General features: G+C 42.2%; 1 protein-coding gene across 6 annotated transcripts in view; it reads right to left on the bottom strand.

Annotated features, from left to right (window-relative positions):
• usp34 (ubiquitin specific peptidase 34) overlaps window positions 1–21872 on the bottom strand; it is a 405374-nt gene that overhangs the window by 366414 nt on the left and 17088 nt on the right. For all 6 annotated transcript variants that reach the window (XM_068044870.1, XM_068044865.1, XM_068044869.1 and 3 more), the window contains exons 2-3: window positions 3895–3982; window positions 1534–1957 (exon numbers count right to left, since the gene is read on the bottom strand). In XM_068044870.1, the coding sequence (XP_067900971.1) occupies window positions 1534–1957; window positions 3895–3982 (512 nt within the window). The remainder of the gene's footprint in view (window positions 1–1533; window positions 1958–3894; window positions 3983–21872) is intronic.

Genomic DNA, 21872 nt, shown 5'->3' with positions numbered 1-21872 from the left:
GTGCTGGAAACACTCAGCAGGTCTGGCAACATCTGTGGAGACAGAAACAGAGTTAACAATTCAGGTCTGTGACCTTTCACCAGCACTTTGTTTTTATGACAGGCAGAATACATTGCCCGAAACGTTGAGTCCTAACTTCTTCTAAGAACTCTTCTTTCAAGAAAAGAGCTGCTCTGAAAGAGCAGTTCACATGGTGTAAACCATAAATTGTCTTACTCAACTTTACAGTAATTGATTGTAAAGTGCTTTGGAATGTCCTAAAGTGCTATCTAAATGCAATTTTTTTTCTTTCTTACAGCTGGGTTTACTTTAAAAATTTCCAATTCTTCAAGACCCTTAGTAGCCCACATCACATGAACAAATAAAAAAAAAAACTATGCTTGGAAACCTTAAGCACATGTATGATAAATTCCAATTACATTGTAAAAATTGTTGTGTGCTCTTCACTCAATATCAAGATGACAATAAGGCAAAGTTTCAAAATTCCAGCCAAATTTAAAATGGTATTTGCATTGGTTATTTCACTTTAAGACCTAAGATTTCCTTTCAGTAGGACAGAGCACAATCAGTCTTAAGACAGTGGCAAATCTAATTCCAAACAAATAATTTTTAATATGTTATCCATAAGTTTGTAAATGAATGTTTCCCCACATACTGAGGTCAGCCACTAACACATGGAGAATTCACTAGTAGCCTTGGTAACTGGACTTTAATGTCTTAGGTCCCTATGTAGTTTCAACAAGCACCATCAGGTCAAATCATGCTGTGTGACACTGGCATGCAAATCCATTCATGCGTTAAACAAAAATTCCTCCAACCAGTACTTCAACCTGCTTAACAATTTTACTCAATAAACATTTGAAATTATTTTTTCCTTTCATTTGAGTGCATGACCACAGACACAAAGCTCTTGGTCAATCATGAGTAAAACCAAGTTTTTAAAATCAGAATCACCTGATTAAAAAACCTTCAAATGTGCATTTTAGCTGGAAGTAGTAAGCTGCCACCAAGGCAGAAACAAAAACTGATCTCAGAAACATTATCCTTCAGACTGCTGTTCTCTTCCCCACCCACAAAATTAATTTGGTGCAAAAACGTTTGAGGATAAATGTTCAGTGTATTAAACACAAGTTGTCTGCATAGCAAAAGTTTTTCCAATTACTATGAAAATTAATTTCTATTTACTCTAATATTCACATCCATTATCAACAGTTCATGTCATTACAACTCAGTTCAAAAATCAATGGTAGCCCCACCCCTTTAACAAAACACAAAGTTAACATGGAAACATCAAGCATGACAAAAAAAGGCCAAAACTATTACTTGAATTATTTGAAGCAATTTCTGACTTTCTTTTCTTCCCTTACATTGCAAGTTATACACATAATACTTCGTAAGTTTTCCCACACCTAACCAATTTCGGGCAAGTTAAAAACTCAACTTTATATATAACACACAAAGTTAGTGATTTGCAAAAAATAAAAATTAATGGATTACATTTAAAAACTGATACAGCAAAGAAATCCACTATACCTCAATAGTGGCATGAGTGTTATGTTTGTAGGCAGTATATAAAGGGAACTGAATCTGAAATATCTTTGCCACACATAACAGCAACTTTTCTTTCTCCTCTGTACTCCACATGCTAAATGGATCAGTGCTCCGTGCAGAAACCTCCTCAGTTCTCCCACATGTTCTATTATCTGCTTTTCTCTCCACAAAATCCTTTGATTTCCGACCAATATCTTCTCCATTTTTATTACATTCGCCTTCCTGATTAGCTTGTTCATGGGTTTGCTGATTCAGATCCTGCCACGATGAATCATTACTAGTGCAAATTTTACATAACTGGTCCTGGAGAGCTTGGACTTGGGCAGTCACCATATTGATAAGGGCATAAACCACCTGGTTGAAGATTTCCAGGTGCTTGTATTCCTTGAAACAACAAAGACATTGCCTATAAGGAGGAAACATAGGATTAATAGTTTTACAGCAAACATAAAACTTGGGCAAAATATTAGGGAAAGCTACCCAAATGCTAATTCCGTTGAAAAATCAATGCATTTATGACTTAGATAAGGGAGTGAGGGTTGAGAAGAAAAATCCTTACCTGTCATGACAGTGAAAATAATTATGACAGTGTTAAAGTTAGTTTAGAATCTCTAAAATGTATTGTAGACATCTATTTTTGCAAAAATCAGAACAGCAGTTTACTGTTAACACAGTAAAAGTGAAAAAAAATCCCAGAACGGTGTCTGAAGATCGAACATTGTTACATCATGTGACAAGGGTATTCAATGCAATTCTGACATCAGACTAGAATGCAAGAATGAGATGACAGCAAAAAGAGACTTAAAAAAATAAAATGTTATAATCTGAAAGTTTATTCACAAAATGCACTCTCAATACAAAATGTGTGTGCCAAGAGATATTCCGGAGAACCTTTTTTTTTATAAACTTCATACTTGAATACCAGAGACTAAAATTGTCAACACAAAATTCAAGCACCACATAGCAAAGTAGCAGTACAAATGTTCATTTGAAGTAATCCCCGTCTTGGGAAGTTCTAATCTGCCAGCAAAATGAATTAGAGTCTGTCACATTTAGTTGGACTGCCTTGTGTATATCATTCTGTAAGCAGAATGCAAACACCACCAGTTTACTGCACTAGGGTTGCTCCAGCAGCAATATTCAAAAACCTCCAAGTGGAGGTTTCTCTAATGGGAGATCGGAGTTATTTCTATGGGTGAATCGCATAAGAGTTCAGCACCAAACATTTCTCTACCCGTTGGTACCAACAATTTCTCAATGCCAGATTACACCATTCAAAACAGGCCTGTTCCCACTAAAGTGGCCTCATTACATGATCACATTTGACCAGTATCAATATGCATTCAGCAATATCCAGTTTGATATAGTTTCTTACCCTTGCTGTACTTGTCCATCTTGTTCTGAGCACAAGTAAGGAATGGCTGCACCATGTTTCAAGTACATTTTGTTAACCCAGGCCAAATTTGGCAAATCACAGTACTGCATTTAGTTAAAAATCATTTTATGCAAGAAAGAGTGCACAACTGGATCATGCACAGATTTAAAGGATTTGGCAGACAAATATGGAGGCCTTTGTTTAATTTTGATATATGAAATATATTACACAAGATAATGGCAAAAGGCACACTGCGCAACCATAGCCCAGTTGGGCACATACACTTCATAGAGTGTTGATGCATGGAACAAGGGCATGTAGCTCTCTGAGAATCCAACTATGGGGTCCAAAATTCACTCAATGACTGGAGGTCAAGGAAAAACTTTCCAATGTTCATGTAAGGTATATGGGGGAGTTTTTTTTTTAAAAACACATTTTATTTTGATTCAGATGTGTGATTTCCTTCTTACCTGCGCCAACAGGACTGAGTGGAGCAGTGGAGATTCAAACCCACAGGCAGCTCCATAGCAACACTTGGTGGCCAGACTTGAAACTGCATGCAGACTCAAAGTATAAAATAGCAGCTATTGTATCAGCAGCCTGGATGTTACTATAGTTAGACATTGCAAACGTTAGCTAAAAATTTAATGTTGAAAACCCCAGTCACAACACTGCCTATGGACTTTATACTTATCACAGGGAAATCCAATGTAAAGTTGCCCCAGGGACTTATAATGCATTTTAAACGGAACACTGTAACCCACAGCCATTTTCAAGATAGAATATCAATATAAAATCTTGGCCATTAAAATTGAAATTCAGGAAAGCCAAAAGAACTTTTTTTTTTCAGTTTTCTCCAAAGACTTTAGTGCAATTAATGCCTCTCTATATGACTCACAAACAGAAAAATGTAGTGTAGTTACTACAAGATCATTCATACAGATATTATAAATAAAAAGTAAACATACCTTTGTGTCCAAGAGTTGATGTAATTGAATATCTTGAGAGCATGTTCCTTCTTAAGCTGCAACCCTTCATTACTTTCTGTTTCAGATACTATAGGGAGAAAACAACAAAATTCATCAATCCAATGTAGAGTGCAAGAATGGGTTATTCGGCCTGCCAGTGTTCATACTCCATATGAGCCTCCTCCAACCATAATCTTCCCAACCTGCCCCTGTATCCCCGTCTTCCTTTCTCCTTCATGTATGCATCACATCTCCCCTTGAATACAATGCTGCTTCAACCACTCTATGTGGCAAGTTCCTTGTTCTCATCACCATTTTCTCATGGAGGAATTTTGACAGTTCACTCTTATCACTGCGGTAACCATAGTCAACTATTGTCTATCCACCTCCAGTGAATAGGAATTAATTCCTATTAATAAGACACAAAATATTTTACATAGCAACAGGAGTAGGCCATTTAGCCCCTCAACCCTGTTCTGCCATTCAATTAAATATAATTTAGGCAAAAATAGCTAAACAGGAAGTTCTAGAAAGGCTTAAAGTGGATAAGTCACCTGGTCTGGATGGAATGCATCTTAGGTTGCTGACAGATAAGTAAAAATTGCAGAGGTGCTGGGCACAATCTTCCAAACCTCCTTAGATACAGGGATGATGCCAGAGGTGCTGCAGGACTGGAAACTCTGCACTGGTTGGAGTCATAACTAGCACAAAGGAAGATGGTTGTGGTTGTCAGAAGCCAAACATCTAAGCCCCAAAACATCACTGCAGGAGTTCCTCAGGGTCGCATCCTAGGCCCAACCATCTTCAGTTGCTTCATTAAGGACCTTCCCTCCATCATAAGATCAGAAGTGGGGATGTTCGCTGATGACTGCGCAGTGTTCAGTACCATGCGTGAGACATCTCAGATACTGAAGCAGTTCATGTTCACGTGCAGCCTGGACAACATTCAGACTTGGGCTGATAACTGGCAAGCAACATGCGCACCACACAAGTGCCAGGCAATGACCATCTCCAACAAGTGAGAATCTAACCATCTCTCCTTGATGTTCAATGGCATTACCAATGCTGAATCCCCCACCATCAACATCCCAGGGGTTATCATTGACCAGAAACTTAACTGGACCAGCCAGTTAAGTTAAGTACTGCGGCTACAACAGCCGGTCAGAGGCTGGGAATTCTGCGGTGAGTAACTCACCTCCTGACTCCCCAAAGCCTGTCCACCTTCTACTCGGCACAAGTCAGGAGTGTGATGCAATGCTCTCCAATTGCCTGGATGAGTACAGCCCCAACAACATTCAAGAAGCTCAATGCCATCCAGGACAAAGCAGCCGCTTGATCGTCACCCCATTAACCACCTTCGCCACCTGTACCCAGTAGCAGCAGTGTGTACCATCTACAAGATGCACAGCAGCAACTCACCATGCCTCGTTCGACAGCACCTTCCAACCAACCTTTTACCACCTAGAAGGTCAAAGGACAGCAGATGCGTGGAAACAGCACCACTTGCAAGTTCCCCTCCAAGCCAAACATCATAAGTAGTTTCAGACAAGCTTCAATTTTCCTTTATTATGGAGCAGATCTTTCTTTTCATCTCCTATGTCAACAGTCTTTTCAGACACAAGACCACCGACCGTCCGCTCCTGCAGCCACGCATCCTTCAGAAACTCCTCCACTTTGGTATCATTGTGTTTGCTCCAGTTCTTCTTGTTGAGCCGCCTTGGAACTATATTGCCGTTCCTTCACTGTCGCTGGTCAAAAACCTGGACTCCCTTCCTAACAGCACTCTGGATGTACCTACACCAGACGGGCTGCAGCTGTTTAAGGTGGCAGCTCACCACCACCTTTTCAAGGGCAATTAGAGATGGGAACAAATGCTGGCCTCACCAGCGACACTCATAACCCATGAAAGGATTCAAAAAACTTGTTCAAAAAATGGGAGAAGGATAAACCTAGCCATTACAGGCCAGTCAGTTTAACTTCAAGGCGGGGAAGCTTTTAGAAGCAGTAATCAGGAGAAAATTAATAGCCACTTCAACAAGCATGGACTAATAAAAAAAACCTGATTGGGGTTATTGATGAAGTAACTGCAGGGTGGTTGAGGGCAGTGCAGTTGATGTCTTTATGGAGTTTCAAAAGGTGTTTGATAAAGTGCCACAGATGAGGCTTGTCAGCAAAACTGAAGTCCATGGGATAAAAGGGGCAGTACCAGCATGGCTACAAAATTGGCTAAACGATAGAAAACAGTTGTGGTGAATAGCTGTTTTTGAGACTGGAGGGAGGTATACAGTTCAGCACTAGGACCATTGCTGTTTTTGACATACATGAATAACTTGGACTTCAGGGTAGGTTTTTTTTTAATTTTGCAGATGACAACTTAAAATTGTGGTAAGGAAGATAGTAATAGGCTTCAAGAGGGCAGACAAGCTGGTGGAATAAGCAGATACATTGCAGATGAAATTTACAACTGAGAAGTGTGAGGTGACACATTTTGATAGGAAGAAAATACAAGCTAAATAATGCAATTTTTAAAAAAGGGGTACGAGAGAGACACCTGTGCATGCTTGTGCACAAATCTTTGGAGGTGGTAGGACAGGTTAATAAAACATGGCATCCTGGACTTTATAGATAGAGACAGAGCACAAAAGCCAGGAAGTTATGCTAAATCTGTATAAAACACTAGTTTGGCCCCAGCTGAAATATTGTGTCCAATTCTGGGCACCACACTTTAGGAAGGACGTGAAGACTTGAGAGTATACAGAAGGAGTTTTACTGGAATATTTCCAGGAATGAGGGATTACAGTTACATGGATAGATTGGAAAAGCTGGGGTTGTTCTCCTTTAGAGCAGAGAAGGCCAAGAGGAGATTTGTCAGAGGTGTTTAAAATCATGAAGTGTTTAGATAGTTTCCCTTTATTCAATTGATTTCCAATGACTGAAGGGTCGATAACCAGAGGGCAGATTTAAGGTGATTGGCGAAAGAATCAGGCAACACGAGGAAAAATGTTTTTATGCAAGGAGTGATTATTATTTGGAATGCACTGCCTGATAGGGTGGTGGATACAGATTAAACAGTAGCCTTCAAAAAGGGAATTGGATAAATACTTAGAAAGAAAAAAAATTGCAGGGATATGGGGAAAGGGCAAGGGAATGGGACAACCTGGGTTGCTCTTCAAAAGAGCTGGCGCAGACTCGGTGGGCCAAATGGCTTCCTTCTGTGCTGTAATGTTCTATGATTATTAAACAGTGAGCTCCATTAATCTCACCATTAATTTGGCAGCAAATTTTGTTTAGCTAAAAACTGGATTGCCTCTTTAAGCTCATTGATCCAGTATTCCCTTGGTAAATTTATCTATAGACAGACAAATCAAAAGTAATTTTAGCAGTTTATAGATACCTGGCTCTAGGTTAGTAGAACTTTTCATAAAAGAACTGGGGCGAATGAAAAAAAAAAACTGTGGCAGCTTAGAGATGAGCGAGCCTAATATATGGCTCAATATCTTTGTTATAAAACAGCAGAAGCTCCAACTCACCAATAGTAATGCAACAGAAGATTGGAGTTTCTTTCCAGTACAGAAAGAAATTGGGAGATTCAAAGCATATGCTATAACAAGTGGTATATGGTTGACTCAATGTCCTCGACAACATCCTATGGGGACATATAGGCAGCAAATTCTGGATTTCTGCATATCACTGCACACGCATGAACTCCAGAAGTTGCTGTCAGTTTCAGAGGAGTGATGACGGCGAACACTGATACTTTTATCATTACCACAATATCTGGGCTATGTGATTGATTCTGGAGAGAAAAGGAGGTCATGTGGTGAGATTTGTTAGCATCACGTGGGAGTGTTTGTTTGCAGTATTCTGGAGTACTGGCAGAGGGGTACAGTTTGGGACCACTGCAGCAACCAAGCATAGGAATATTGTGAGGGGCGGGGAGAGAGTGGTGGAGGAGGATTAAGAATCTGGGACTTAGCTCCCAGGTCCTTTAGCGGCTGTGACACTATTGCTGCCAGGAGAGAGGTGTTGCCAACATGTTTACAGACCAAAAAGCGGCAGGAACAGTCGATTATTCAGCGTTTTGCCTCTCTCCATGAGCCAGGAACAAAAAGATTTTTGAAGTTCATCTTTGCCAACGTGTCACCCCCATTCCCTGCTATTAGGCAGGAACATTAAAATTTGAAAACCCTTCAATGGACAACAGGAGGCCCGCTGACAGGCAAAAGATAAAATTTAGAAAAGGCTCACAACTTTTAAAAAAAATTGTTCTTGCTACGTGGGTGACACTGACAAGGCTGCATTTACTGTCCAGCCCTAGATGTCGAGGACATTGAGTCAACCATATAGCGTGGGACTGGAGTGAGATGTAGGCTACATGGAGTAGTGGTGACAGGTTCCATTCCCTGAAGGACATTTGTGAACCAGTTGTTTTTAAATGAAAATTCAACAGCTCTCAAGACTATTTTATCTGATACCAGATAAATCACCAGATTTAACAAATTCAGCCAAACAACTTGTCATGGTGGAATTTGAACTGATGACCAGCTGTTAGGCCAGTACCATAACTATTAAGCTACCATACCCTACCAATTAAGCAAACTCCAAGAACTTGTGTATGCACACCTAAACAGAATCAGGAAAAACACAAAACATATTCATTTCATATCAAACAAGGAGACTCGAGTAACTGAAGTTTTTTTTTAAAAAGCCAGTTCTCACAGAAGTAATTTTCTTAAGAACACAGTTACCATTTCACTTCAGATTTATTTAATGCTTCTCACTAATTCACTCCAATATGTTTTCTGAAGCATTTGCCAACCAAATAATGTTTACCTGTTATCTCAATTTCTTGCCTGGAAATATTATACACACATACATTATTTTTTAAAAAACACACATGCTTGCACTTTTTTTTCATTTGTAGGATATGGGCATTGTTGGCAAGGCCAACATTTATTGCCCATCCCTAGTTGCCCGATTAAAGGTGATGAGCCTCATTGAACCACTGCAGGTCGTCTGAAGGTTGAAACATAATGCAAACAAGACTCAAACTAAAATATCCAACATCCAAGAACAGTACACCCAGCAATAAACAGTGAAAGCACTCAACATCAACACATAGGAACAGGAGTAGGACATTTGGCCCCTCAGGCCTGTACCGCCATTCAACGAGATCATGACTGATCTGTAACCCATCTACATATACCTTTGCCCCACGTCCCGTACATCTTTGGTTAACAAAAATCTATCAAACTCAGATTTAAAAGTAATTGATCTAGCATCAATGGCTATTTGTGGAAGAGGGTTTCAAACTTCCAGCACCCTTTGTATGTAGAAGGGTTTCTAAATTTCACTCCTAAAAAGGTATGGCTCTAATTTTTAGACTATGTCTCCTAGTTCTAGACTCCCCACCTAACTGAAAAGGTTTCTCTCTATCCAATTCCTTGAATACCTTGAAAACTTCGATCAAATCACCCCTTAACCATCTAAGTTCCAGGGAATACAACACTAGTTTGCGCCATCTCTCCACATAATTGAATCCTTGGTGACCAAGTACGATTCTGGTAAATTTATGCTGCACTCTCTCCAAGGTCAATTTTTCCTAAGGTGAGGTGGCACCTGCAACTGTTCACAGTACTCCCAGTGTGGTCTAACCAGGGCTTTGTATAACTGCAGTGTAATTTCTACCCCCTTTATATCTAGAGGACTAGAATTCAAGGCCAGCATTCCATTAGCCTTTTTGATTATTTTCTGTACCTGTTCATGACATTTTAATCTATGTACCTGGATCCCCAAGTCTCTTTGGACTCCACTATTTCTAGCCTTTTACCATTTAGAAAGTACTCTGTTCTATCCCTTTTATAGGTCCAAAGTGGATGACCTCATATTTGCTTACACTGAATTTCATTTGTCACAGGGTTGTCCATTCACTTAATCTATCAATATCTCTTTGTAATTTTATGCTTCAATCTACACTGCCTACAATGCCATCTTTCATAGTGTCATCAGCAAATCTGGATATGTCGCTTTCTATCCCATCATGCAAGTTGTTAATAAATACAGTGAATGAATAATTGAGGCCCCCAACATAGATCCTTACGGGACACCAATAGTCACACCCTGCCCATTATCCCTACTCTCCGACTCCTGCCACTCAGCCAATTTCCTAACCAGGTCAATGATTTGTCTTCAATTCAGTCAACTTCAACATTAGCTAACAGTCTCTTATGAGGGACTTAATCAAATGTCTTCTGGAAGTCCATATAAAAAACATCCATAAGACAGTCCCTGTCCACTACTTTAGTCACCTCTTCAAAAAAATTTAATAAGGTTCATCAGGCATGACCTACACTTCAGAAATTCATTCTGGCTTTCTCCAATCAGCTGAAAATTTTGAAGGTGTTCACTTACTCCATCGTTAATTATACATTCTAGTAATTTACCCAACAGATGCGAGATTAACTGGTTTATAATTCCCTGGTTTCCTTCTCTCACCTTTCTTAAATACCAGAGTGATATGCACCATTTTCCAATCTAAAGGAACAGTTCCTGAATCAAGAGAACACTGGAAGATGATAGTTAAGACATCAACAACATTCTCACCCACTTCCTTTAAAGCCCTGGGATGTATACCATCTGGTCCTGGGAATTTGCCACTCTTTTGCACCATTATTTTGTTTACATTCATTTTGCTGCGTCCCCATCTCTGATTTATTAGTTTCCTTGGGATTTCTGGCATGCTCACCTCTTGCTCTATTGTAAAAGAAACTGATGCAAAGTAATCATTCAACATGTACACCATTTCCTAATTTTCATTGACAATATCACCCTTATGTTTTCAAGAGGCCATATGGCTACTGAAATGTATAATGTGTTGATTTTGCTACACCTTGCAAATTTCTTTTCACATTCCCATTTTGTCACTCTGTTTTGTCACCCTTTGCAGTTCTATCTCTTCCACTGGCCAGGGTCTGTGCTTTTTTTGCATTTTTGTATACTTTTTCTTATCTCTTTAGTGCTCCGTGGCTGTTTTTTGGCAAGTAAAGCTCTTGCCCCATAGAGGCATAAACTAGTTCTGTATCACAAATTCTTTTTTAAAATCCTCCCACTGATATGTCATTTTACCCATTAACAGATTTGCCCAGTTAACTGGGGATAATCTCTGTCTCATCCATTGGTCAGCCTTACCTAATTCTAGAATCTTAGTAGCTGTTGTTTCTCCCTTTCATACACTACAATAAACTCCTTCATATTATGATCACGATTAATGTTCACACACAGTTAGGCTGTTAACTAAATCTGGCTCATTATTTAATAGAGTATGGTATGCCCCTTGTTGGCTTAAGGGCATACTGTTGCAGAAAACTATGCTGAACATACAAGATATTTACCATCTTTCTGATATATATGCTAGTCTGTTCATCCTCATGTATATCAAAGTTAACATTCCCCATTAAAACCATGCTGCCTTTGCTACATGCTTGTCTAATCTCAATTTATGCATTTCATTGCTGCTACCAGAAGGCCAAAACAAAACTATATCCTTAAATCCTTTTCCATTTCTTAATTCTACCCATATAGTCCCCACTGCCTCCTTACCTCTTGTTATATCCTCCATCATTGAATTATTTCATCCTTAAACACTTCTCCCTGCCACCCCCCCCCAACCATTTTCCTTATCCTTCCTATAGACCTTATAACATGGTATATTTAGTTCCCAGTCCTGACCGTTCTAGAGTCATAGTCGTACAGCATAGAAACAGGTCCTTCGGCCGACCATAAAGCCTATCTATACTAATCCCACCTACCTGTATTAATTCCATATCCCTCTATGCCTTGCTCATTCAAATAACCTGTCCAGATGCCTCTTAAATGTTGCTACTGTTCCTGCCTCCACCACCTCCTCTGGCAGCTCATTCCAGATACCCACTATTCTTTGTGTGAAAAATGTACCTCTTTGATCCCCTTTAAACCTCCTCCCCCTCACCTTAAATCTAAGTCCCCTAGTTTTAGTCACCCTCCCATGGGAAACAGACTCTGGCTATCTACCCTATCTATGCCTCTCAATTTTATATACCGTTATCATGTCTCCCCTCAGCCTCCTTCGCTCCAGGGAAAACAGACCCAACCTAACCAATCTCTCTTTATAACTCAAGCCCTCCAAACCGGGCAACAGCCTTGAGAATCTTTTCTGCACCCTCTCTAGCTTAATCACATCTTTCCTGTAGTGCGGCGACCAGAATTGCACATAGTACTCCAAATGCGGCCTAACCAACGTGATGTACAACTGTAACATGACGTCCCAACTCCTGCACTCAATGCCTCGGCCGATGAAGGCAAACATGCCATACGCCTTCTTCACCATCCTGTCTACCTGTGTTGCCACTTTCAGAGAACTATGTACTTGCACCCCAAGGTCTCTCTACTCAACAACACTCCCCAGGGCCCTGCCATTCACTGTATATGTCCTGCCCTGGTTTAACTTCCCAAAATGCATCACTTCGCACTTGTCTGTGTTAAATTCCATTTGCCAATCCCTTGCCCACTTTCCCAGTTGATCTATATCCTGTTGTAACCTTAGACAACTTTCTTCACTGTCCACTATACCACCAATTTTGGGGTCATCTGCAAACTTACTAATCATGCCCCCTACATTCACATCAAAGTCGTTAATATATATGACAAACAACAGAGTGCCCAGCACCGATCCCTGCGGCACACCACTGGTCACCAGCCTCCAAACTGAAAAAAACCCTCCACTACCACCCTCTGCCTCCTATCACCAAGCCAATTGTGCATCCAATTGGCTAGCTCACCCTGGATCCCATGTGTTCGAACCTTTCAGACCAGCCTACCATGCGGGATCTTGTCAAAGGCCTTGCTAAAGACCATGTAGACAACATCCACCGCCCTGCCCTCGTCAATCCTCTTGGTCACCTCCTCAAAAAACTCAATCAAATTCGTGAGACATGATTGTCCACGCACAAAGCTATGCTGAATATCCCTAATCAGACCATGCCTTTCCAGGTGCATATAAATCCCGTCTCTCAGAATCCCTTCCAATAACTTTCCCACCACTGATGTAAGGCTCATCGGCCTGTAATTCCTTGGCTTATCCCTGCTGCCCTTCTTAAATAAAAGGCACAACATTAGCTATCCTCCAGTCTTCCGGTACCTCACCCGTGGCTAACGATGATACAAAAATCTCTGCCAGGGCACCAGCAATCTCCTCCATTGCTTCCCATAGCATCCTAGGATACACCTGGTCAGGCCCTGGGGATTTATCCACGGTAATGCGCTTCAAAACCTCCAACACCTCCTCCTTTGTAATGTTGATATGCTCCAGGATATCGCTGTTCCCTCCCTTGAACTCATTAGCTTCCATGACCTTCTCCATAATAAATACAGACGAGAAGTATTCATTTAAGACCTCGCCCATTTCCCATAGCTGCAAACATAGATTACCATACTGATCCTTAAGGGGACCTACTCTTAATATACTTATTAGAATCTTTTAGGATTCTCCTTTATCTTATCTGCCAGGGAAGTCTCATGGCCTCTTTTCGCCCTCCTAATTTCCTTCGTAAGTGTACCCCTACATCCCTTGTACTCCTCGAGGGACTCCCTTGATCCCAGCTGCCTATACCTGACATATGCCTCCTTCTTTGTCCTGACCAGACCCTCAATATCCCTCATTAGCCAAGGTTCCCTAAACTTGCCAGCCTTGCCCTTCAATCTAACAGGAACACGCCAGCCCTGAACTCTTCCTATCTCGCTTTTAAAAGCCTCCCACTTGCCAGACGTCCCTTTACCTGTAAGCAGCCTCTCGCATTCAACTTTTGAGAGTTCCTGTCTGATGCCTTCGAAATTAGCCTTCCCCCAATTTAGGACTTCAACCAGAGGACCAGTCCTATCCTTTTCCATAACTATCTTGAAGCTAAGAGAGTTATGGTCACTGGTCCCAAAGTGCTCCCCCACTGACACATCAGCCACCTGCCCAGCCTCATTTCCTAAGAGGAAGTCGAGTGTAGCCCCTTCTCTAGTAGGGCCATCCACATACTGCTTCAGAAAACTATCCTGGACACACAAATTCTTCCCCATCTGATCCCTTAGCACTAAGGCAGTCCCAGTCAATATTAGGGAAGTTAAAATCACCTATTACAACCCTATAATTCCTACACCTATCTGTGATTTCCCTACATATATGCTCCTAAGTACTGCCGTGATGTCCTCCTTAATCAATAGTGCAACACCCCCTCCTCTCTTACCTCCACTTCTGTCACGCCGGAAGCATCGGTACCCTGGAACATTGAGCTGCCAGTCCTGCCCATCCCTCACCCACGTTTCCATAATAGCTATATCATCACATACGTGGATATGCCGATCCACGCTCTGAATTCATCTGCCTTACCTGTAAGGCTTCTTGTATTAAAGTAAATGCAGTTTAGCCTACCAGACCTTCCACGCTCCCTGTCCTGCCCGGCCTGCCTACTGGACTTGCTTGCTTTAACCTCTACATTTGCCTCAACTATCTCAGAGATGAGATTATGCAGCCATGTCTCAGTAATAGCTACCATGTCATACCCTTCAAGTTAAATTTGCACCTGTAATTCATTCACTTTGTTCCCCATTATCCGTACGTTTGTATAAAGGCAGCTTATTTGGGCCACGCACCCTAACCTGCCCTTCTACGCAATGTTTTACTCATACATTTTTGATTCTTCTCTCCTGGTTTAATTACTTCACATCTTAGATTTCCCTTTACTTGTGGTGCCTGTAGCACAATTTCTGACTAACTTTATTCTCTTCCCTTTCATTTGTTTTTGAACTATTATTTGTCCTACTTTTTCCACCTGAGCCCTCACCCCCACCATGCCACTTACTAGTTTAAAAGTCCTCATGACTTCCCTATTTATCCTGTCCACTTACACCCTGGTCCCAGGTCAGTTCAGGTGGAGCCCACCGCAATGGTAAAGTTCCTTCCTGTCCCATCACTGATACCAGTGTCCCATGAAATGGAACCCCTCTTTCCCAGACCACTCCTTCAGCCACAGGTTCATTCCCTAATCTGATTATCGCTATGTCAATTTGTGCTTGGCTCAGGTAATAATACAGAAATTATAACCCTCAAGGGTCCCTTTTCTTAATTTAGTTCCTAGTACTCTCCAAATTGGGCCTCTTGCCTACTCTTCCCCATGTTATCGGTCTCAACAAGGATCACAATAACTGGATCCTCTTCCACCCTCTTCAATATCCTTTCAAGCCCGTTCAATATGTCCCTCACACTGGTAGCAGGTGGGCAACGTACCACATGGGACTCTCAATCCTGCTTACAAAAGATGCTATCCGCCCCCCCAGTGAATCCCCTACAATTACATTACACATGCCCTCCGCTGCCTGCCTTTGCACAGTCTCCTGCTCCAAGGTGTCATATCAGAGCTCTGCGGTCCTGCCGCATAAAGTCATGAATGATGGTAGAAAAATAAATTAACAGGAGGAGGCAGCTCTATGAACATCCCATCTTCAAAGCTGAATTCCAGAAATGAGGAGAGAGTGACTGCCCTTGGCATCAAGACAACATTTCACGGAATGTGGCATTAAGGAGCCCTAGCAAAACTCAAGTCAATGGGACCAGAAGGAAAACTCTCCACTGGCTGGACTCATACCTAGCAAAAAGGAAAATGGCTGCAGTTATTGGAGGCCAATCATCTCAGCCCCACGATATTGTTGCAGGGTTTCTCTGGGCAGTGTCCTAAACCCAATCATCTTCAGCTGTCTCAATGAGATACCCTCCATCATAAGGCCAAGAAGTAGAGATGTTTGTTGATGACTGCACAGTGTTCAGTTCCATTTACAACACTTCAGGTAATGAAGCAGTCCGTGCTCACAAGCAGCAAGACCTGGACAACATTCATGCTACACAAGAGGCAGGCAATGCCCATCTCAAAAAAAAATGATTCTAGGCACCTCCCCTAGACATTCAACAGCATTATCATTGCTGAAGGGTGGCGGAAAGTTAAACAACTAATGGGAGGAGACTCCATAATATCTTTTATCTTAAAGGATGGTGGAGATCAGCATGCGAGTGCAAAAGACAAGGCTGAAGCATTGGCAATCATCTTCAGCCAGAAGTGCCGAGTGCATGATCCATCTCTACCTCCTCCTGAGGTCCCCACGATCGCAAAGGCCAGTTTTCAGCCAATTCAACTGCAACTAAATTTTAACACTACAAATTGAAAGCAGTAAATAAAGTATATATGCACTATGTAAAGGTACATTTACAGGCAACCGACTTTGAAAATCCTGTTGTGATTAACTTCGTAAGGAAACAGAGGGATATTCATGAAAATGTACAACACTTGAATGCAACCTTAATTGAAATTAACTATTTAAATACTTTGTTTGATTAGGTAGTTAAGGACAGGAGTGATCACCCTGTATACACACTATGATTTTAAGTCCTAAAGGTAAGGGACTTTAGTTATGAACACTCAATATTCATGAACATATGCATTTAACCTCTATGAAGTGAGCATCGTGCAACAAATATTTCTGAAAGGCTTGTATTTGCTTGAAATCTGAGCAGGTTACTTTGAATAAAGATGATATGATGGTGTTACAAAAAAAATACATGCAAAGTTGTGAGAAATTGTTATAATTGGAAAAAGTCAAACAGAACCAATGATTTGCATTTACATAACACCTTGAACAAAGTAAAACATCCCAAGGTGCTTCACAAGAGTATTATACAAGTGTGGTACAGTACCCTTGGTCTCTCCATCTAAGTCATTATTACAGATTGTAAATAGCTGAGGCCAAGCACTGATTCTTGCGGCACTGCACTAGGTACAGCCTGCCAACTTGAAAGTGACCTATTTGTTCCTGCTCTCTGCTTCCTGTCCATTAACCAAATCTCTATCCATGCTAATATATTACTCCCAACTCCATGCACCCTTATCTTGCAAATTAGCCTTTTGAGTGGCACTTTATCGAATGCCTTTTGGTATACCAAGTATACATCATCTACTGGCTCCGTTTATCTACCCTGCTAGTTACACCCTCAAAAAATTCTAATAAATTTGTCAAACACAACTTCCCTTTTGTAACTAAAAGCAAAATACTGCGGATGCTGGAAATCTGAAACAAAAACAAGAAATGCTGGAATCACTCAGCAGGTCTGGCAGCATCTGTGGAAAGAGAAGCAGAGTTAACGTTTCGGGTCAGTGACCCTTCTTTGGAACTGACAAATATTAGAAAAGTCACAGGTTATAAGCAAGTGAGGTGGGGGTGGGGCAAGAGATAACAAAGGAGAAGGTGCAGATTGGACCAGGCCACATAGCTGAACAAAAGGCCACGGAGCAAAGGCAAACAATATGTTAATGGTGTGTTGAAAGACAAAGCATTAGTACAGATTAGGTGTGAATACACTGAATATTGAACAGCAGCAAGTGCAAACCTGAAGAAAAACAACCTGAAAAAAACAGTGGGTAAGCAAACTGAACAAACGAAGATGAAATGAAATAAATGCAAAAAAAGATTGTAAAAAATGTAAAAATGTAAAAAAAAAGAAAAAATAACTAAAAATGAAAGTAAAATGGGGGGCTGTCATGCTCTGAAATTATTGAACTCAATGTTCAGTCCGGCAGGCTGTAGTGTGCCTAATCGGTAGATGCTGTTCCTCGAGCTTGCGTTGATGTTCACTGGAACACTGCAGCAATCCCAGGACAGAGATGTGAGCATGAGAGCAGGGGGGAGTGTTGAAATGGCAAGCAACCGGAAGCTCAGGGTCCTGCTTGCGGACTGAGCGGAGATGTTCCGCAAAGCGGTCACCCAGTCTGCGCTTGGTCTCCCCAATGTAGAGGAGACCACACTGTGAGCAGCGAATACAGTATACTACATTGAAAGAAGTACAAGTAAATCGCTGCTTCACCTGAAAGGAGTGTTTGGGGCCTGGGATAGTGAGGAGAGAGGAGGTAAATGGGCAGGTATTACACCTCCTGCGATTGCAGGGGAAGGTGCCCTGGGACGGGGACGAGGTGGTGGGGGTAATGGAGGAGTGGACCAGGGTGTCGCGTAGGGAACGATCCCTTCGGAATGCTGACAGGGGAAGGGAGGGGAAGATGCGACTGGTAGTGGGATCACGCTGGAGGTGGCGAAAATGGCGGAGGATGATCCTTTGGATATGGAGGCTGGTGGGATGAAAAGTGAGGACAAGGGGAACCCTGTCACGGTTCTGGGAGGGAGGGGAAGGGGTGAGGGTAGAGGTGCGGGGAATGGGTCGGACACGGTTGAGGGCCCTGTCAACCACAGTGGGGGGAAATCCTCAGTTGAGAAAAAAGGAGGTCATATCAGAAGCACCGCCATGGAAGGTAGCATCTTCAGAGCAGATGCGTCGGAGACGGAGAAACTGGGAGAATGGAATGGAGTCCTTACAGGAGGTAGGGTGTGAAGAAGTGTAGTCGAGGTAGCTGTGGGAGTCAGTGGGCTTATAATGGATATTGGTAGACAACCTATCCCCAGAGATGGAGACAGAGAAGTCGAGGAAGGGAAGGGAAGTGTTAGAGATGGACCATGTAAAGGTGAGAGAAGGGTGGAAATTGGAAGCAAAGTTGATAAAGTTTTCTAGTTCGGGGCGGGAGCAAGAAACGGCACCGATACAGTCATCAATGTACCGGAAAAAGAGTTGGGGGAGGGGGCCCGAGTAGGACTGGAACAAAGAATGCTCGACATATCCCACAAAAAGACAGGCATAACTAGGACCCATGCGGGTACCCATAGCGACACCTTTTACTTGAAGGAAGTGCATGGAGTTGAAGGAGAAGTTGTTCAATGTGAGAACAAGTTCAGCCAGGCGGAGGAGGGTGTTGGTGGATGGGGACTGGTTGGGCCTCTGTTCCAGGAAGAAGCGGAGTGCCCTCAAACCATCCTGGTGGGGGATGGAGGTGTAGAGCGATTGGATGTCCATAGTGAAGAGGAGGCGGTTGGGACCAGGAAACTGGAAATTGTCAAAATGACGTAGGGCGTCAGAAGAGTCACGGATGTAGGTGGGAAGAGACTGGACCAGCGGAGAAAAGATATAGTCAAGATAGGAAGAAATAAGTTCAGTGAGGCAGGAGCAGGCTGACACAATGGGTCTGCCGGGACAGTCCAGTTTGTGGATTTTGGGAAGGAGGTAGAAGCGGGCTGTCCGGGGTTGTGGGACTATGAGGTTGGAAGCCGTAGAGGGAAGATCTCCAGAGGAGATGAGGTCAGTGACAGTCCTTTGGACGGTGGCTTGATGTTCGGTGGTGGGGTCATGGTCCAGAAGGAGGTAGGAAGAGGTGTCTGTGAGTTGGCGTTGAGCTTCTGCAAGGTAGAGGTCGGTACGCCATACAACAACAGCACCACCCTTGTCTGCAGGTTTGATGACCATGTCGAGGTTAGACCTGAGAGAACGGAGTGCCTCAAGTTCAGAGGGGGACAGGTTAGAGTGAGTGAGGGGGGCAGAGAAATTGAGACGACCAATGTCTCGCCGACAGTTTTCAATGAAGAGATCAAGAGCGGGTAAGAGGCCAGGGGGAGGGGTCCAGGTAGAGGGAGAATGCTGGAGGCGGGTGAATGGGTCTGCTGGTCGGGGGGGAGGACTTCTGGTCGAAGAAGTGAGCCCGGAGGCAGAGGCGACGGAAGAAGAGCTCAACGTCATGCCGAGCGCGAAATTCATTGAGGTAGGGGCGTAAGGGGATAAAACTGAGACCTTTGCTGAGTACAGAACGCTCAGCATCAGAAAGGGGGAGGTCAGAGGGTATAGTAAATACACGGCAAGGGGTCAGATCAGAAGGGGTGGGGTCAGAGGGAAGTGAAGCAGAAGGAGGATCTGGAGGGGCATTAGTCCCCATCAGCTGCTGGAACTTGCGTTCCTTAACACCTGAAAAGGAAGAAAAAAAGTTTTTTGTTAATGCGTCGGATGAGACGTAAGATGAGATGAAACTGCGGAGTAGAACAGCTTTGAGATAAGGTGAGACGGTGCTGCTGGAGAGAGAGGTCCAGTGTGTGCATGTGGCGGCGCATAGCACTGAGTGTGGATCTCAGGATGCGGCGAAAGTAGCAGTCCGAGGAACGTTGTATTTCTCGGAGATACCTGTGATCCTGGGTGGTTTCAAAGCATGATGGGTGAAACTGCAGTTGGAATCCACGTGGAATAAGTCGGAGCCGGAGACAGTCACTGAGGAAGGAGATGTGGCTGTGAAAACGAGTTTTGGTAGATACCTTATCAAACACCAGGAGGGAAATAGAAAGCAATGAAGGTGAACAAGGTAAAAGAGACAAACGAAAATCCCGGAGAGAAGAGCAGAACTTCTTCAAGGTAGGCATTCCTGGAAGAGAAGTGGCAGTGAATTAAACACTAAAATAAAAGCAAAATACTGCGGATGCTGGAAATCTGAAACAAAAACAAGAAATGCTGGAATCACTCAGCAGGTCTGGCAGCATCTGTGGAAAGAGAAGCAGAGTTAACGTTTCGGGTCAGTGACCTTTCTTCGGAACTGACAAATATTAGAAAAGTCACAGATTATAAACAAGTGAGGTGGGGGTGGGGCAAGAGATAACAAAGGAGAAGGTGCAGATTGGACCAGGCCACATAGCTGACCAAAAAGGTCACGGAGCAAAGGCAAACAATATGTTAATGGTGTGTAAAACCATGTTGACTCTGTCTGATCATACTATGATTTTCTAAGTGCTTTGTTGAGACTTCCTTAATAATAGATTCCGCCTTTTTCCCCAATGACTAATGTCTGGCTAACTGGCCTGTAGTTCCTGGTTTTCTCTCCCTCCTTTCTTGAATAGCAGTGTTATATTTGCTAACTTCCAAACCGTTGGGACCATTCTAGAATCTAAAGGAATTTTGGAAAATCTCTGCAGCTACCTCAAAATCTCTGCCATTTTCTCATTCCCCATGATAATGTTGCCTATGTCTACCACTAAGGGACCAATGTTTATTTTAACTACTTTCCTCCTTTTTTCCACTTGTAAAAGCTCTTACAATCTGCTTTATATTCCTGGTTAATTTACTCTCAAGTTCTATTTATCCCTCATCAACTTTTTGGTCGCCCTTTGCTGGTTTCTAAAACACTCCAAGTTCTCGGGCCTACAACTATTCTTCACAGCATTATAAACCTCCTCTTTTAATCAAATACTATCCTTAACTTCCTTTGTAATTGTTCTTGCTCAGTTTTTTTTTTAACCATAATGTATATTTGTTGAACATTTTGAATTGTTTATTTATATGTTTCCCACTTTTATTTACTCCAATGCCTTTTAGTCAACCCTTTTAGTCTATTTACCCAATCAACATTAGCCAGCTCTCCCTTCATATCTATGTAATTGGCTTTAGGTTCAAGATTCTTGTTTGGGACTGGAGTACGTCGCTTTCAAGCTTAATATGGAATTCAATTGCATTGTGTACTTTTTCGCAGAGAATATTTTACTATGAGATTACTAATACAACATCTAAAATAGCTTTATCCCTACTTGATTCCACAACATATTGCTGCAGGAAATTGTCCCAAAAGCATTCTACAAATTCATCTTCCAGATGGCTTTTGCCAATTTGATTTGTCCAGTTTATACAAAGATTAAAGTCCCTCACAATTATTCCATTGCCTTTGTTAAAAGCTCCAACTCTTACTCAATGCTCTGTCCAATGGTATGACTACTGCTAGAGCCTATAAATACTCCCACCACGGTTCTCTGACCCTTTTTATTCCTAATCTCCACCCATACTGATTCTACTTTATCTTGTGAACCAAGATAGTTTCTTACTGCTATCCTTATGTCATCCTTTACTATGGGGGGTTCCTCCTCCTCCTTTTCCATTCTTTTCAAAATATTGTGTACCCTGGAATATTTATTTCCCAACCTTGGTCACCTTGTAAGCAGGTCTCTAACAGTGATTCTCTGGCTAGATTGGACAGATAAGAATGGAAACAGGTGAGTGCAGTCCC

The sequence above is a fragment of the Heterodontus francisci genome, chromosome 13 (genome assembly GCF_036365525.1).
Source record: "Heterodontus francisci isolate sHetFra1 chromosome 13, sHetFra1.hap1, whole genome shotgun sequence".
Taxonomy (NCBI): Eukaryota; Metazoa; Chordata; class Chondrichthyes; order Heterodontiformes; family Heterodontidae; genus Heterodontus; species Heterodontus francisci.
The sequence above is the reverse complement of the archived record's forward strand: the minus strand, read 5'-3'. Positions and strand labels throughout refer to the sequence as shown.